This window comes from Aotus nancymaae, unplaced genomic scaffold (genome assembly GCF_030222135.1).
Source record: "Aotus nancymaae isolate 86718 unplaced genomic scaffold, 86718_ANA_hifiasm-v0.15.2.pri h1tg000064l_0, whole genome shotgun sequence".
NCBI lineage: Eukaryota > Metazoa > Chordata > Mammalia > Primates > Aotidae > Aotus > Aotus nancymaae.
In genome coordinates, this window is record NW_026988478.1 from 277,144 (window position 1) to 294,769 (window position 17,626).

At 53.0% G+C, this 17,626-nt stretch overlaps 1 protein-coding gene across 4 annotated transcripts in view; it reads right to left on the reverse strand.

The window, feature by feature from the left end:
• The window catches only part of RASGRF1 (Ras protein specific guanine nucleotide releasing factor 1), a 128,699-nt gene that overhangs the window by 40,482 nt on the left and 70,591 nt on the right, over positions 1-17,626 (reverse strand). Inside the window, exons 10-15 of one of the 4 annotated variants that reach the window (XM_064366117.1) lie at positions 16,678-16,838; positions 13,243-13,306; positions 11,002-11,138; positions 8,621-8,703; positions 4,251-4,463; positions 688-1,061 (exon numbers count right to left, since the gene is read on the reverse strand). In XM_064366117.1, the coding sequence (XP_064222187.1) occupies positions 688-1,061; positions 4,251-4,463; positions 8,621-8,703; positions 11,002-11,138; positions 13,243-13,306; positions 16,678-16,838 (1,032 nt within the window). Of the gene's footprint in view, positions 1-687; positions 1,062-1,623; positions 1,704-4,250; positions 4,509-8,620; positions 8,704-11,001; positions 11,139-13,242; positions 13,307-16,677; positions 16,839-17,626 lie in introns of those variants that run through there. The other 3 variants (XM_064366116.1, XM_064366115.1, XM_064366118.1) reach the window with 3 other exon arrangements.

Here is a 17,626-nt window from a genome sequence, read left to right on the forward strand (position 1 = left end):
TCCAGCCCGTCCCGGAGTCATCTCTGGCCCCCGTCTCACACTCAGCATTCCAGTTATGCCTGGAGTCCGGCTGTTCCCAGAATACACAAGGCCTTTTCTCGCTCCTTTGTCATTCACGTCCTACTCCCATGGTCTAGAATGTTCTCCCTACCTCTTGGTAAAAATCAAGATCAAACACTTCTTCCAGGAAGCCTTCTCTGACGCCTCTAATGGTGTTCCCGCCCCAACCTCTGTGCCTCTCGCGCACCCCCTAACACACCCCATCCATGTCAGGTGTCCCCACTTCAGTGTCTGCTCTGGGTCCTCTGTCAGACTGAATCACAGGGGGCGGGAGCTACTGATGACCTCTTCCTTCCAGAAACCTGAATGCTCCCGGCCCAGGCCACGTCCTCTGCAGACACGGACAAACACAGGGATGCCGGAGGGTGCTGTGGTCAGGGCAGGGGGACGCCTGAATTGCTCACGATGGGAACTGATGCTCATCTTCAATGTGGCGATGCCCTGGGAATTTCTGCCTGCCTCCCGCTCTGCACCTCCCGACTCCATGCCGCCTCCACGACCTGCCTGGTGGGACCCCCTTCTTTCCCCAGGGGAGCAGGAAGAGCAGCCCCGAGGCCCTGCTGGACCAGGCTGGGCATCAGCAGGGCTGGGAAGCTGGGAGGCAGATTCGACGGCACGGCCACTCACTCTGCTTGCTGAGCGCCGCGGGGTCTTCAGGCTTCTCCGGGGTCGTATCGCCCTCATCTGGAATCTTGTTGGTGAAGCTGCTGGACACATAGAGCTTGCTGGTGTCCAGCGTGGCCTTGCTGAAGGGCGACATGGCCGAGTACATGCTGGTGTAACCATTGGTGTTGCAGCTGAGGGCGGCCAGGTCCAGGGCCTTGCCGCCGGTGATGATGGGGATGTTCAGGGAGAGCTTCCGCCGGCGGCTGGGTGACGACGTCTTGGTGATGGACAGGGGTGGCGGCGAGGAGAACTTGCGGGTGGCGCGCGGAGACTTGGGGGGGTCACCGTACAGAAGCTTGTTGTTCTGGCCGCTGGCAAACAGGAGCTCCAGCGATCTGCGGGGACGGCGGGGTGAAAATGACAGTCAGCGCGGGCCTGCCTGCCTGCCTGGGCCTGGGGGCTGTCTCCCGTGGGGCGCGGGGTGGCAGCAACAGCTCCCTCATTCTCATGATCCCTGAACCCCAAACCTGAGCTGATCCTCTGAGCAGGGACCATGTGATTCAATGGCCTGGGGCAAAGGGTCCTGCTCTGGATGGTTTGAGAAAGGACGTGGGGATTCTATGCTCCCCACATCACATCCCTTCAGGGCAGCAGCGGCAGCATCTGTCCCGAAATGCTGAGGGTCCTCTGACCTGCAGGCTGTGAGAAACCTCCCTCCATCCCACACAGGGCCTGCGCCCGCCTACACGCTCTGACCTCATCCTTGGAGAGGTCCTCAGGCATGTTTTGTGGAATGAGGAAGCTGAGGCCCAGAGGCAGGAAATGACTCATCTGATGCCTCCTGCTCTAAACCCAGGGTCCTTTCCACCCACCACCGGGCTTGAGCGGCCCTACATGTAAACTTAGCGGGAGGGGAGACTGAAAGCGGCCCCTACCATCCTCATGACAGGGCCCCACCTCCGGCCAGGCTGGAAACAGCTGATACATCCAGAACATCGCAAACCACAGCTTGCCTCCTCCAGGCTGTCTGCTCCACGCTGACACAGGACAGGTTTATCTCCGAACTCTCACTGTTGCCCCAGGATGCGGCATTCTTATTCCCATGTCACAGACGGGAAACTGAGGCTCAGAGAGGTTAAAGGACTTGGCCAAGGGCGCAGGGCTGGGAGCTGGCTCTGAAGCCACCTCTTTGTTCTGTGGGGCACTGCTGATGGGACAGGAAGGGCACTGTCTGCTGGGTCCCTGGGAATGGTCTCGGTGGCTTTTAGGGAGTAGATCCTTCCTAGATGGAATGTTTTCTGCTTTCTCAGAGCCCTGGGAAGCTGATCACTGAGATTCCTGAAGTTTGGGGCAGAGAGGCAGATGTGCCCTGACCCAGTGAGGCCTGAGGTGGGGGCAGGAGGAGGGAACAGAAGCAGGAATGGGTGTATTCTGGGTCTCTGCTTCGCTCTAGCAGCAGAGGTGTGGGTTGGGGGAGAGGTGGTGAGGCTCCTGGGGAGCCCTGGGGAACCAGCGTGATTCAGGAACTCTGCTCCTGGTAGCCCTGGGGAGCCAGCGTGATTCAGGAACTCTGCTCCTGGTAGCCCTGGGGAGCCAGTGTGATTCAGGAACTCTGCTCCTGGTAGCCCTGGGGAGCCAGTGTGATTCAGGAACTCTGCTCCTGGTAGCCCTGGAGAGCCCATGTGATTCAGGAACTCTGCTCCTGGTAGCCCTGGGGAGCCAGTGTGATTCAGGAACTCTGCTCCTGGTAGCCCTGGGGAGCCCATGTGATTCAGGAACTCTGCTCCTGGTAGCCCTGGAGAGCCCGTGTGATTCAGGAACTCTGCTCCTGGTAGCCCTGGAGCTGAGGGTCTGGTCTCAGGTCTTGCCTAGGGTGTTGGTGGGTGGGGAGGAAAACGGGGCAGGGGCGGTGCTCAGAGAGCCTCTGAGCCTCTGAGGGCTGGGATGGGCTGTCTACAACTGGGGTGTGGGTAGGTGGCCTCTCAGAAAAGATAATCACCTGCCATTCCTGGACGGGCCCCTCCCAGAGCAGTGAGGCCCATCAGGGGCCTGAGCCAGACCCTTGAACTTGGCCTACTGCGGGGCAGCCTTGGCCAAGTCCTTCATCGCCCCATCCCTCACTCCCCCTCTGTTAAATGAGGATTGATAACAACGTTCCTGATGCATCTCACCTGGCGCCGCAGCCAGGGCTTTGCTTGATCTGACACTCCCTCCCCTGGTGACTTGCTTGGTACTGACCTTGGCCGGGTAAGATGGGGCCATTTGGTAAGATGGGGGTAAAAGTTTTCATTCAACTGGGATTCTGGGTGTTCAGGAGTTAGAATGGTAATTTACCAGTCAGCAAGATCCTACCAGCTTTGAAGTTCTGAACCCAGCCCTGTGCGGTGGCCCCAGGCCTCCCTCCATATAGCACGAAGTCTATGATCTGGGGCCAGTCTGCCCTTAGAATTCCCACCTGGCAGCGACCCTGGGTTCATGGTGATTCCACCAGGCCCCTTGAGGCTTGACCAGGGCTGGGGTGGGCACTGGAACACAGGTTAATGCAGGGAGCGAGGACAGGAGGGAAAGTCAGACTCAGACAGGAGCAGTACTGAGACCGGGGCCCTGGGTTCAATCCCCACTCAGCCACTGACTCCTTGGAGGCCGGGGAAGTCTCTGCGCCTTTCTGGGTCCCAGTTGCCTCAACAGCAGGGCTGAGCTGCCATAATGTCATTAGGAAAGATGGCCCTGAAGCCAGGCTAAGTGGCCTGTGTTCCTTATGTTGACTCACCCAAGAATGCCATCGTTTCTCAGAGTGGCCTCAGCAGAGCAGGGATAAGATTTCCTTCTCTCTTCCTTTCTTCCTTCTTTCCTCTCTACCTTTTATTTTATTTCTCCCTCTCCCTCTCTCCTTCTGTCCTCTCTCCCCTCCCCCTTTTTTCCCTCTTTTTTTCTTTTCTTTTTTTTTTTTTTGAGATGGAGTCTTGCTCTGTTGCCAGGCCGGATTGCAGTGGTGCGATCTCAGCTCACTGCAACCTCTGCCTCTGGGTTCAAGCAATTCTCCTGCCTCAGCCTCCCTAGTAGCTGGGACTACAGGCACATGCTACCATGCCAAGCTAATTTTTGTATTTTTAGTAGAAATGGGGTTTCACCATGTTGGCCAGGATGGTCTCGATCTCTTGACCTTGTGATCTGCCCATCGGCCTCCCAAGGTGCTGGGATTACAGGTGTGAGCCACCGTGCCCAGCCTTTCTTCCTCTTTTTTCACCAAAGGAAGCCCTGTCCTTTGGTGAGGGTGGGACCCTATGCTTCCAGGAACAGGGTTAAGATGTGAGAGCCCCCTCCCTACTCCAGGATCCTGGCAGGTGGAGATGAAAGAAGCTGAGACTGAGCAGGAGCAGCAGGCAGGTGAGCTGTCCCTGCCTCTCTGCAGGGGGAGGCTTGGTTCCTGGGGAGAGGGGGCGGTGGCAGTGTGTATCCCACAGCACCCCAACACGTGTTACTGCTGCTCCTCCAGGGACCTCCCAGGCCACCCCTGCACCCCGTGCAAGCCCAGTTTTCCTCCCAGGGTTGGAAGCTCTGAGGGCATGGGAAGAGGAGGGCACCTCAGCCACCTGGCAGGGATAGCACTGATGGGCTTCTTGTAGATGGTGATGAGCTTGTCCAGGACCACGACGGCAGTGGTGAAGACGCGGTAGGAGTGCAGGAAGGTGTTGAGGAAGTCGATGCTCAGGAAGCGCAGGTCCGTCAGCCTCTCCAGCAGCCGCTCCACGCTGGCATAGCGGATCTGCAGCACTTTGCAGGAGTTCATGGTTTTGCTGAAGCGAATGTCAACATCATCACAATATAAGGAGGCGTCGGACCTGAGAGTGGAGGAAGGACGCAGAGGTGACGCGGGTCTAAAGGCATCTGACGGCACCTGCCGGGCCCGCTCATCACCATCCCCCACACACTGATGGCCCAGGACCGTCTTATTAAGAGAACAAGGAAGCTTGGGGAGGATGACACTGAAGGAGGGCTACAACTTCTTCCCAATATCCTAAAAACTCTCTATTATAAAACCCCTAGAAATACTGGAGAAATATTACAAACTTAAACATATGTGTCGTTGAGTTCATAAGATAAAAGGAACTCCGTTCACACAAGTATGTAGGCGGATGGGGTGCAGTGGCTCGTGCCTGTAATTCCAGCACTTTGGGAGGCCGAGGCGGGAGGATCAGTTGAGGTCAGGAGTTTGAGATCAGCCTGGGCAGCATGGCGAAACCTCATCTCTGCTAAAAATACAAAAGTTCGCTGGGCATGGTGGTGCATGCCCATAATACCAGTTACTCGGGAGGCTGACGCCCAAGAATCACTTGAACCCGGGAGATGGAGGTTGCAGTGAGCCGAGATTGTGACACTTCCCTTCAGCCTGGGTGACACGGCGAGACTCTGCCTTAAAAAAAAAAGTGCACGTGAATGTTCTTAGCAGCGTTATTCATAATAGCCCCAAAGTGGAAACCATCCAGGTGTCCATCAGCTGACATGTGGACAAACAAAATGTGGTCTATTCGCTATGCTAGCAGCTGCCAAGATGTGAGGAGAGGTATCTAGTGCAGTCAGCCAGAAAAAAAGGGGCTGAGCTGGGTGTGAACTTGCAGGGGTCTTGTTTCAGCTGCTCGTCAACTTGAGGTCAGCAGCCTCTACGCGGGGGAGCCCGTGGGCTGAAGGCTGCTGTACCACACAGCGCCCTCTGGTGGTGAAGCTACGGGAATATGTTTCACTGATCGTCCAATGGGGAGCTATCAGGACTCTTGAGAAACTGTAGGTTCTCATTTTCTGGACCTTGTGAATCTTTGTAATCATGTTTTACTTCTTGTTTTCGCTACCAAGAATCTTAGAATTAAATCTAGTGCTCATTTCTTTCTATTTACTTCTTTATTTTTTGTTTGTCTTTATTACTTACATGCTGATGGCTGTATCTATTTTTTTTTTTTTTTTTTTTTTTGAGACGGAGTTTCGCTCTTGTTACCCAGGCTGGAGTGCAATGGCGCGATCTCGGCTCACCGCAACCTCCGCCTCCTGGGTTCAGGCAATTCTCCTGCCTCAGCCTCCTGAGTAGCTGGGATTACAGGCACGCGCCACCGTGCCCAGCTAATTTTTTGTATTTTTAGTAGAGACGGGGTTTCACCATGTTGACCAGGATGGTCTCGATCTCTTGACCTCGTGATCCACCCGCCTCGGCCTCCCAAAATACTGGGATTACAGGCATGAGCCACCGCACTCGGCCTCTATCTAGGTGTTTTTAGATGCATTTAGTCATTGCCTTAAATCTTCCGTATTCTAGTGGGATGTGACTAGAAGAATATATAAATGAACAAATAAATATATTACTGAAAAGATAAGCTTGGAAACCTTGTCAAAATGAGCTGACAGGTAAAAAAATGTCTACAAACAAACGAAATCAGCCCATAAAGCCTGTCACGGCAAGAACAGGTTAGGTTCCTGTAACGGGAATAACGTAAGGCTTGGAGTCAGAAAATGTGGGGCTTGGTATCACCTTCGTTTCCCGTCTGTCCTTAGACAAGGCACTTACTCTTTACTTTTCTCCTCTGTAAAATGGAAATCATAGGATCTACCTCACAATACTTTTCCGGGCTTAATACAGTAACCAGTTCAAGGGGCTAAACGATGCTTGGCACACAGGAGGGAGCGAGCAAGACAGCTCTGAAGTCACCTGCTTGTGTTTATTTTATTTATTTCATTTTTATTTTTTTTTGATGGAGTTTTGCTCTTGTTGCCCAGGCTGGAGTGCAATGGCACAATCATGGCTCACTGCAACCTCTGCCTCCAGGGTTCAAGTGATTATCCTGCCCCAGTCTCCCGAGTAGCTGGGATTACAGGTATATGCCACCACGTCCGACTAATTTCATAGTTTGAGTAGAGACGGGGGTTTTCCATGTTGGTCAGGCTGGTCTCAAACTCTCGACCTCAGGTGATCTGCCTGCCTCTGCCTCCCAAAGTGCTGGGATTACAGGTGTAAGCCACCGCGCCTGGCACTCCTGGCTAATTTTTAAAATGTTTGTAGAGATGGGTCTTGCCATGGTCTTGGACTCCTGGCCTCAAGTGAGTCCTCCCAGAGTTCACCTGCTCCTTTTGCTGTCTCAATGTGCACCTTTTCCAGAGCATGAGTGGGTAGTCACTAGATATTTAATGGTAACTATTGGATTATTGAAACAGATCTAGGAAGAAGGTAGGTAGGTATTACCATGTACCCCATTCACAATGTGAGAAACCCACACTCAGAAAGATTAAGTGACTTGTCCACAGTCACACACTGAATGGGACTGGGGACCAGGGCCATTGCCTTCAAGCCTGGACCTTCCTGCTGGATGCCCCCCCCAAACCTGTTCAGTGATGTGATCACAAGGGGAATAATTCCTTATCAACTTGTGCAGAGGCCTGAAGACCTGGTGTGTCTGAAGCTTCCTTGACTAGCCCCTGCCGCACAGCAGGCTCCTAAAGGGCTCGCTTCATCAGACTTGACATCGGATTGGTGGCGGGTGGAAACAAAGGATTTCATACATTGAATCATGTTCTGCATTAAATGCGTTAAGTCTGCAGTTCCCCAGAGCACGTGTGTGAAGTAAGCAAAGAGGCCTGGGCCACCCAGATGATGGTTCTGGCAACAGCAACGTGACCCAGGTACGAGAAGGGTCCAAGTGTATACCAGGGGAGCAAGGCAGGCTCAGAATTCAGAGGGGGGCTCCAGGGTTGGGGCAGGAAGGAGGGTGTGGCGAGGGGGTCAGGCGTGCAGGTGATTGCAAGAGAACTGTGCCTGGTGCAGGTGAGGGAGGCTGCATTACCCAGGGCCTGGAGAGCTGTGTTTACAGGACACCTGCTACATCCCTCGTCTCTGGGGGTTGTTCAAACACACACAGCGGCGCTGGAGCCTGTGTTTTGGTTTTTCTGGCTTTGAAACATTCTATATATGCATGTTTTTAATCAGGAAAAGAACACTAGTTATCCGAAAAGAACGCAGAAAAGCTTCATTCCTAATGTCATATCTTAAACAGCCTAATAACAAAAATAATCCTAGTTTGGTTATTTTAACCAACCTAAGCCAAAACACCATAATAAAAAAATCAAAAAATAATAGATGTTGGTGTGGATGTGGTGAAACGGAACACTTCTACGCTGCTGGTAGGAACGTAAACTAGCAAACCATGATCGAAACAGTGTGGAGATTCCTTACAGAACGAAAAGGACCATTTGATCCAGCAAGCCCACTACTGGGTATCTACCCAGAGGAGAAGAAGCCGTCAGACACAGAAGATCCTTGCTCACGCATGTTTATAGTAGTTTACAATTCGCAAGAATGTGGAAGCAAGCCAGATGTCCATCGACCGATGAGTGGATAAAGAAACTGCGGTATAGATATGTGATGAAATACCTCTCAGCCATGAAAAGGAATGGATGAGTGGCACTCACAGAAACCCGGATGGGACTGGAGACTACTCTTCTAAGTGAAGCAACTCAGAAATGGAAAACCAAACATCATATCTTCTCACTCCTAAGTGGGAGCTGAGCTATGAGGATGCAAAGGTGTAAGAATGACGTAATGGACTCCAGGGACTCGGGGAAAGGGTGGGAGGGGGTGACGGATAAAAGACTAGAAATTGGGTTCCGTGTATACTACTCGGGAGATAGGTGCCACAAAATCTCACAAGCCACCACTAAAGAACTTACTCCTGCAACCAAATCCCACCTGTTCCTCAAAAACCTATAGAAATAAGAAACAAAAAACACTAAGCCAAAGCAGTCATGCAAATATCAATCACCCAACTCAAAACAAAGAAGCAAACACCCAAAACACCCCAAAGACGAAGCCTACTGTGAACCCCAGTAGCTGGCCCATCCCAGCGTCCCGGCTGCCACCTTATGGCGCTCAGTCTCTGGAAGGCAGCCTGGTCAAGATGGGGTTAAGGGCACTTACTTGATCATCTGCGGTACGGTGACCTTGGAATTTTCTTCAAACGCGTTCATCATGAGCCCATTGCACCGGATGTTATCCACACACTGGAATCAGAGAGAGGACCCCAGGGTCAGAGCCTTGCTCTCCATTCTTGGACCCAAGCATACCAGGAGCGCTGCCAGCTGTAAAATTCACAGGCCTCGGCCCAACACAGGGTCCTCGAGCTTCAAGGGCATTGTCCTGGCAAGGGCAGGGTCGGCATGGAGCATCCTTTAGACTCTGGCTGAAGTCAAGTCCCAGCTGAGTGACGCTGGGGAACTTCCTTGACCTCAAGTCTCAGTTTCCCTATATGCAAAGTGGGGAGAATGACTTCTAACTCACTGGGTCGACTGCAAACAGTCACTGGGATGCACAATGAATGCATCTGACGCTGGCCATGCTGTTGCTGACCTCTGGGGTCAGTGTCAAGGCCAAGATCAGACCTAAGGTGATGTGGGATCTCTCTCCCGGGAGGCCAACCCAGCAGGGCCTCTGTCCCTGTGCACCAGGGTGCTGTACTGTATTCTCTCTGTTCTCTGACCGCCGCAGTGCCCATACTTGGATGCTGTGGGTGGCTTTCCATATTAAGAATCCATGGGTATGGGGTCCTGGGAAGACAAGGCTGCTGGCGGGAGGGGCACAGATGGTTGTCCGTTTCACTCAGCCTCCAAAAAAATGCAAAATCCAAATTTTGCTATGAATACAAACTACCCGCCCAAACAAAAATAAAAGACACATCTCTTGGGGGCTGCTTCTTTGCCCTTGCACTGTCCCTTGCCCCGGGTCTTCACATTTCTGCCATGAGAGGGTTTTCTCTTGGCATAGGGATGGGGAAGGCTTGGTGGTACATCACAGAATCTTCTGGTTTTGAGAATGTGTGTGTGGCGGGGAGGAGGCTGTCAAAGTCACTGGGAAGTAGCAGCTGAGAGCTGGCACAGTGGGTGGTGGAGCTCCCAGGCCCAGACTTCTGCGCAAGGCCAGGACCCCAAAGAGGGTGGTTCCCGTCATCTGCATTTCCAAGCCCCACTCCTCCCACCCACATGACAATCTCTCTAGCATTGGTTCTAACAGCAGCTCCAAAACAAAGAAGACTTGGCCATGGGCTCAGAGTGTTACAGAGGCAGGAGAACCGGGGAAGGGGCCGGAGGACACCCCCTGCCCCGACCCTTCCACTGGCATCCGCAGCAGCTGCCAGGAGGGCACCCTCCGGGCAAGCAGCCCTGGCCTTTGATAGCTGCGGCTCACTGGGGATGTGAAAGGGCCAAGCTCAAGGTCTACAGTTTTCTCTAGGGCTTTCTGGGTGTTTTGAAGACACGTTGGAAGACGCAGAGCAGGCATGTGCTATGGATCATCCCACCCGCCTTACTCCTCTGGGACTGCGAGATGGGCAGGTGGGCCAGAAGGAAGGCTGGAGAGGCAGTCAGGGGAGCCTGGAAGTCGGGGGCGGGCAAGGGCAGCCGTCCTGGGTCCCATGAAGATGCTGCCCTTTCAGTTCCCAAGGCACAGTCCTCCTGCAACCCTCTGGACCATGGGGGACCACCAACCTCCCTCCCCTTCTGTCGGTTCCTCTTTTACCACCCCACCCTGAAGAGAGGATGGCCAAGGCTCCCAGCTGCTGGGATGGCACATCCCTGATCCATCACAGTCCCTTGCTAGGCTCAGAGAGGGGCCTGTCCAGGGACCTGAACCCCGGTGCTGCCGACAGCCTCCTCCCAGACTCAAGTCTTACCCCGGGTACTCTAGGTACCCATGGGCTCTCTGCGTCTGCTCACTGGTACCTGGGAAAGTCTGGTGAACGACCCTAATGCTTACAGCAGGCAAAAGCAAAACTAAATCTCCCACGTGCGTAGCTGAGGCTGGGTTCGATCTTAGGCAACTGCCCGGCCTCAATGAAGAAGGTAGCCTAGGCTTTCAGCGACGCCGTTCTCTCGCTGTGAACATTATTACATCTCATATGCCCAGACTTTCCTGTGCATGTCAATGACCGGTGCATATCAATGATATGCACTTTCCTGTGCACATCATGTTACTACATGTAGTAAAATGCGGATTTTACAGCCCACTTGCCAGCAACGTAGATCTGTAGGTCTGTGGGTAGCGGGTACAGGGCAGAGGGGAGAAAGGCCCAGGAATCTGAAGTTTTTAAAATCACCTTGCCAGGTGAGACAGATGCAAGGGGGCCTCCAGACCGCACTTTCAGGGTGAACCAGGGGACTCCAGACGGGATGGACTGTGGACTTGGAAGATTCTTGCATCTTTCTCTGTAGAACAGCGGGGCTACCCTCCCCTACCCCTCAGCCAAGCCGCTGACCTGGTTAGGCATGAAGGGACCACTTGCTTTGAGGAACGGGTGATCTACTCACCTGGCTGATGTCACTGGTCCACGCCGCCTTCTCCTGTCTGGACGAGGCCACTAGGATGACTGTAAAGGGTGGGGAATCTTTTGGCTCCACTCCGATTTTAAAATCCAGGTGATCTATGTCTTGGCCGGATCCTTTGGCTTCCAGTTATAAAACACAAAGTGAGCAGCACGAATGTGGACTGTTTTTCAGCTGAAAATGTTTTAGTGGTCCCTGTCGTGTGTACTGGGGACGCTCTGCATTGGTGAGGCACCAGGCCACTTGCTGCTACATTCAGAATGTTATTTTCCTAAGTGGGAAATACCCATCTCAAAGATGGAGAAACTGAGAGATGGGGTGCAGAAGTCGCTTATAACCACACAGGGGAGTTTCGGATTCAGAGCAGAAGACCTTGGAGGAATCACAGTCTGCCCTCTGCCCTGATCCTACCCATGGAGGTGAGGTCCCACACGAGGACTCATCCAAAGCTCTCATCAGAGTGGCCAAGCCAGGGAGGCAGGAGGATCAGGGGAAGGGGCCGGAGGACCTAGAGCTTCAGGAGGACCAGCCAGGCCTTCCTGTTGCCCCAAGGTGGTTCTTTTACGGATGGGCTGGACGTTCAGCTCAGTTTAGAGCTCCCCGAAGCAAAAGGAAATTCCGGGTATTCTTATTATTGCTCTTAAAAGTTCCTTGGACTCTTGAAAGCTGTTTCTTTGGAAAAACCGAGATCACAGTTTCAAGATTCTTTTAAACGCACTCACATTAACTGGGGGTGCACTGAACGGGTTAACGGTGTGAAGGGCCTGCTTTGCTCCGAAGCTCTACAGCTGTGTGATGCTGGGGTGGTTTCCTTCCCCCTCTGGGCTTCAGATGTCCTCCTGTGCAACAGGAGTGGGACCTGATTTCTCTGAGGTTCCTGTCCCTTCTAGTTCTGACACCTGAGAATAGGAGTCTTTGCAGGGCATGGTGGAGCCCATTCTCCTGGGACTATGCTGGCGGCTCTGAGAAGTGGGTGTCTGCGTGTGGGTGTGTTTTAGGTGGCGGATGCTTGTGGCCATGCTCCCATCCCCCTGAGCTTAGGAGGGTAAGGAGCTCTGTGGCCGGACGGTGCCGATTGAGTCGGCTTTCCTGTGAACCTGCCGTGGCCGAGACCGTGGCCGAGATGAGAGAAGGCTGCACTGGTAAAAGGCCTCCAGGTAAGCTGCCTCCTCGTTTATTCCTCCCATGGGGAACCACTTGGCTTGGCCCTTACTGGAAAGGCACGAGGGAAGCAGAGCCCAGCGGTAGCAGGGGCTGAACTGGGTGTGTGCGTACGGGCGTGTGTGTGTGTGTTTGCTGAGTGTATGTGTGGCAACCCCAGGCGCATGCCCACCCCCATGCCATGCTGAGCCTACGGTGCTGAGGGGCTTCAGACACAGCCCACCCCAGGAAGCCCAGTCTGAGGAGGGCAAAGAGCACGGGTCCTGCTGGTAACCCCACAGGGCAGGTCATCCAAAGGCATCTCTGAGGGTCTTGGCTTGAGGTCAGGGAAGGAGGGAGATGAGTGTCAACTTTGGCCCAATCAAGAGACAGCAGTAATCCCACCTCCTAATCTGAATAATGATCCCACCTCCAATTCTGATGCCTGGGGAGATAAATCCCATCAAATCTCACAGCACCAAGGACTCTGCCCTCCGCGCACTTCCCCATTCAGCCCCATCTGAGTTGTTCAGCCTCTTCTCACTGAGGCCTTGCCTCCCCTCCTGGCCCCTGCTAGGGTATGGTTGCCCCTCTCAGGACGCTTAGCCCTGCGATCCCTCTGTCACTGGCCCCTGCACATTCTGTCCTTTTCCACTGCAGTACAGAGATGGGGCTGGGTGTCTCTTTGGCTCCCTGCATGTGTCCTTGACAGCCCTCGTGCATATGACACAGAGGTGCGGGAATAAGGGGTGCTCACTGAGATGCTGTGAACCCCGAAACCTAACAGTGCCAACTGGTCCAGCAGCCCAAGGAGCTTGGAAGGAATCGGAAAGGTGGATCAGGGCTATCACCCGAGGGGCTGGGAGCTCTTTCTTTAAAGCCTCGGCCTCTCTGCACCTTATTGGAAGTATGAGCTGTAGCAGGAGCTGAACAGAGTGTGTGCGTGAGGGCACGTGTGGACCTCCCCACCGCAGTTCAGCATCCTCCCTTCCTCTCAAAGAAACCAGTGCCTGGCCAAGCTTTAGGAGTGAGCATGCGTGTTAGCGTGCGAGCACACGCATGCGCACACGCAGCTGTCACACTCACCTTCCTCCTCTGTGCTTTCTGGCTCCTCTAATAAAGTGCAGTCAATGAGGGATATGACTCCATTCTGAAAAAGAGCAGCAGGGGCTGCTTTGGATTGAGGGGTAGACGTGCTGGTTTAGGAGAGTCTGGATGACGGGAACTCCTCGGGTCGGAAGGGACTTTCACAGGGAGCACACACACAGATGTATGGATATGTTACATGCCAAGTGGGTATTTTGCTTTTTCAGTTGAAGGACTTTATCTTCATATAAGAAGCTCAACCAAGTGGGTCAAAGGGGATTGTGTCAGAGAGGCCTTCCCGGAACAAAGACTGTGTAAAGGCCATGGGCAGAGCGGCCAGAACCTGACCTGCTTGGCCCCTTCTTGCTTTTGCAGAAGCTCCAGGACATTGCTTCACAGTCTTAAATCTGCAGAGGTTTGAAATCTCCCGTTTTAGGCCAAAGCTGTCAGGTTACCCACAGGAAGACAGAGGCCGGTCTTACGGGTTATTCTCACTTTACAGGTGAAGAAATGAAGACAGGGAAGTTGCATGTCTTGCCCAAGGCCCCCTGGCAAGTTAGCAGGGAGTCTGGAGAGAGCCTCAAGGGCCCAATCCCAGTCCTGGTCGGTTACTTATTGTTAATTATTAGGAATACCTGGAAAAATGCCTCCCATCCATGAATGTGTGAGTAACTCTTGGGCATCAGGTCCCTTGATACTGCAGTGAGAAATAAGAGTGGCCACAACTGTGGTGGTTGTAAGACATGCTCACAGATCCTTCCACATTTCTCTTTGCAGAAGGTGAAGCCTAATTCCCTTCTTTAGTGTGGGCTGGACTTAGTGACTTGCATGTAATTAAAAGATTAAATCAGAAGCGATCGTGTGCCACTTTGGAGACTACAGCCTCCTGATTGCTCTCTTGCTGTCTCTTGCATCACGTGTTCTGGGGGACACTGACTGGCATGTCGTGGGAAGAGGTCTATGAATGAGGAACTGAGGCTTCCCACCAACAGCCATGGAACATCTTAGAAAAAGGATACTCCGGCCCCAGTTAAGCCTTCAGAACACCGCGGCCCCAGCTGACATCTTGACTGCAAACCCATGAGATGCCCTGAGCCAAGACCACCCAGGTAAGTCGCTCCTGATTTCCTGACCCACAGAGGCTGTGAGGTAATATCTGTTTTAAGCTACAACATTTGGGGGTAATTTGTTACATAGCAACAGACAAGCAGCACAGTAATGGATGCTAATGGAGGCCTGGCCATGTGACTGATCTATATATGAAAATGCTTACAGAGCAGGCCGCGCCTTGGGAGGCAAAGTAGACCCCCTAACCCTGGGTTTGACTTCTTGCTTCGCTCTTTGTTAGCCTCGCTTCAGCCCCCAGGACTAGCCCAGTGGGCCTTAGGCCTGCCCAGCGATGTCACTGGGCTTGATCATTCTGAAAGCCCCATCTAGCTCTGGCATTCTCTTACTTCAGGGTCTCAGGAATTCTTACAGTGGTTTCACATCTTACAGATCTCTAGTCTGCCCCTTCAGAAAGGAATGAAGACATTCAATTGCCACTTGTGATATTCAGAGAGAAGTGATTTGAATTTCAGCTTATGGCTATTGGAGACTAGGGCCTAGTGATTAAGAACACGGACACTGGAGGCAGCTGGCCGGGTCAAATCCCAGCCCTGTCACGTGCTGGCTTCTTCTGTCTCACTTCCCTTATCTATATAAAATGGGGAAAATAATAGCATCCGTCTCAGTGGGTTGTTCAGGAATTAAATATACATAACGTATTTGAGCGAGTTCTTGTAAGCGAGGGCTTGATATTATGATTACAAGTTCATTATTACATAATTAAGAGTGACAATGTCCGTTACCTATTGAGCACTTAGTGTGTACCTGATACTAGAACTCCCTCACTTACTCCTCTAAAGGAGGTATTTCTATACCCCTTATGCGGATAAGGAAACTGAAGCATTGTGAGACCCTGTGACTTGTCTGAGGTCACCTACTTGTGGGTGGCACTGCTGGGATTTGAGTTGATTTCTGATTCCATGTTCTTCATCAGTGTGCTAAGAGACTTTTAAAACTAAAAACAGCTGGGCGCATTGGCGCATGCCTATAATCCCAGCACTGTGGGAGGCTGAGGCTGGAGGATCACCTGGGGTCAGGAGTTCAAGACCAGCCTGGCCAAGATGGTGAAAACCGGTCTCTACTAAAAATACAAAAATTAGCCGGGTGTGGTAGCGGAAGCCTGTAATCCCAGCTACTCGGGAGGCTGGGGCAGAAGAATCGCTTCAATCCAGAAGGCAGAGGTTGTAATGAGCAGAGATCATGCCATTGCACTCCAGCTTGGGCGACAAGAGCGAAACTCTGTCTCAAAACGACGACGACAACAAAAACCCCCCAAAAACTGAAAACAAACAGGCAAACAAACAACAAACTCCACATACAATAAAACTAACATAAAAACATGCTTCTGGACTTTCAGAGCCTTCGTGTCTTCAGTTTAACCCACCCCCACTGACCCCGCCACGTTCCCCAGCCGAGACAGAGATCTTCTCATAGAAACTCCAGAGCCAATAAATAATGAAAGCTTTCCTTGATACATAATTTGGTTAAAACAGAAGCATTCAATATTTGGGCATTAATTTCCCCTTGTGCAGCCGACCAGCTAATTTGCAGCCATGTGAACATAAGCAGTATATTCCCTGAAGCCACTGCTGGGTCTGTTAGCTCTGCAGGGGGTCCCGGGCCAGGCCTCCAGGGTCTGGAAGAATGGTTTCCCTGATGCTGGGGCTTACTTAAGAGCACTTTCTGGCCCTTTCCAGGCCGCAGTGTGTTCAGGCTTCCAAGGTGATGGTGCAGGGCTGGGCCTGCCGCTTACAGAGGCAGGGGTTTCCTAATTGACAGCAGATACACTGTGAGCTCACTGCTAACTTGTCTCTGTGAGGTCAATGTCCCTGTTTGACATAGGAAGTATGGAGAGGGGTAGGGTCTTTTTAGGGTCACATGTGTGTAAGGGACAGAGCTGGGACTGATGCTGAGCTCAGTCCCACACATACAAACACATGCATATACACATATACACACACCACATATACAAACACACACAGACACACAAACACACATACATACAAACACACACAGACACGCCACACACACACACAACTTTTAGGGGTTTTTGCAGGCCCTCTGGCTCCTCTGCCCAGGTGCCCGGCGTGGGGAATCTGAGGCCCTTGATTCTCACCTTCCCATCTCCCAGGATTTTGCTAGTGGAAAACTGGTCAAGTTCTGCTCGCGCCAATGGGCCAAACTACGAGGTGTGTGTGTGTATCTGTGTGTGTGCACGTACACGTCTCCGACGCCCCACCCAGCATCTGGGCCACAGATCCGACGGCCAGGACAGTGCCTGCGTGACCCTGGCTGGGTGGCCTCGCAGCCCGCTCCCGCGGCCCTTACCTTGGTCAGGTGAAGCTTCCCTCCAGAGCCTCTGGTACAGATGATCAGATGCTTAGAAAACAGGAAGCACTGGCGCTCACCCTCTTTCTTTAGGGACAGAGACCCCAGGCGCCCCCTGGTGATCTTGCCCTTTTCGGACATGGGCACCTGGATGAGGGAACCTGTGGTGGAGGAGAGAAACCCTGAGCCCATTTCCCGGGGTGACCTTTGCCTCCGACCCAGCTTTGAAGGTTGAGATGCTGGGACTTCCGCAGTGGGACAAGTCCTTTCTGGTTCCCGGTGGCAAATGTGCCCCTGGGATGCTCCTTTAGGCCTCTTTGCAGGGCCAGATGGCTGGGGGATGAGAAGTGATCAGAGAAGCTGCGTGCACGGCCCACTGACCTCCCAGCCAGGGGCTAGGGCCTCAGCAAGCAAAGGAAGCCCAGAGGGCATGGCCCATGTGAGAATGAAGGGCTGGGCTGAGGTCTGGGGATGGTGCGGGGCTGAACAGGTGGGGAGCCGGCTGCAGGCCCCGAGAGGTTAACAAGATACATTGCACTCCTGCTGGGAACTGATTAGGGCAAACCCTGCCTCCCATCCTATTTGTAAAAAAGATAGCTACTAAGATTAAAAAAACAAAAAAGACACATTGCATTCCTGTTGTCCACAGCCATGGCAGACATCACCAATCAATCACCGCACCCTGCCTCAGAGCCCAGACAGAGCCTCCTGGTCCTCAGCACAGCGCTCTAGGACACCATTACTGAGCAGAGTACGCGCCTGCCACAAAACCCATTGCTGCCCTACTGTGGTCTCCCCTCCCTAATCATACTCTACAGGCCCCCTCCCCACTGATGCCCACAGGTCCTCACTGTCCCCAGGATTCCGGCACTCGAGGCCCCCCAGTGGTCTGGCTTGGGCACACCTCCCAGCCTGCCTCTTACCATTGTCCCCTTCTTCTGCCTCACAT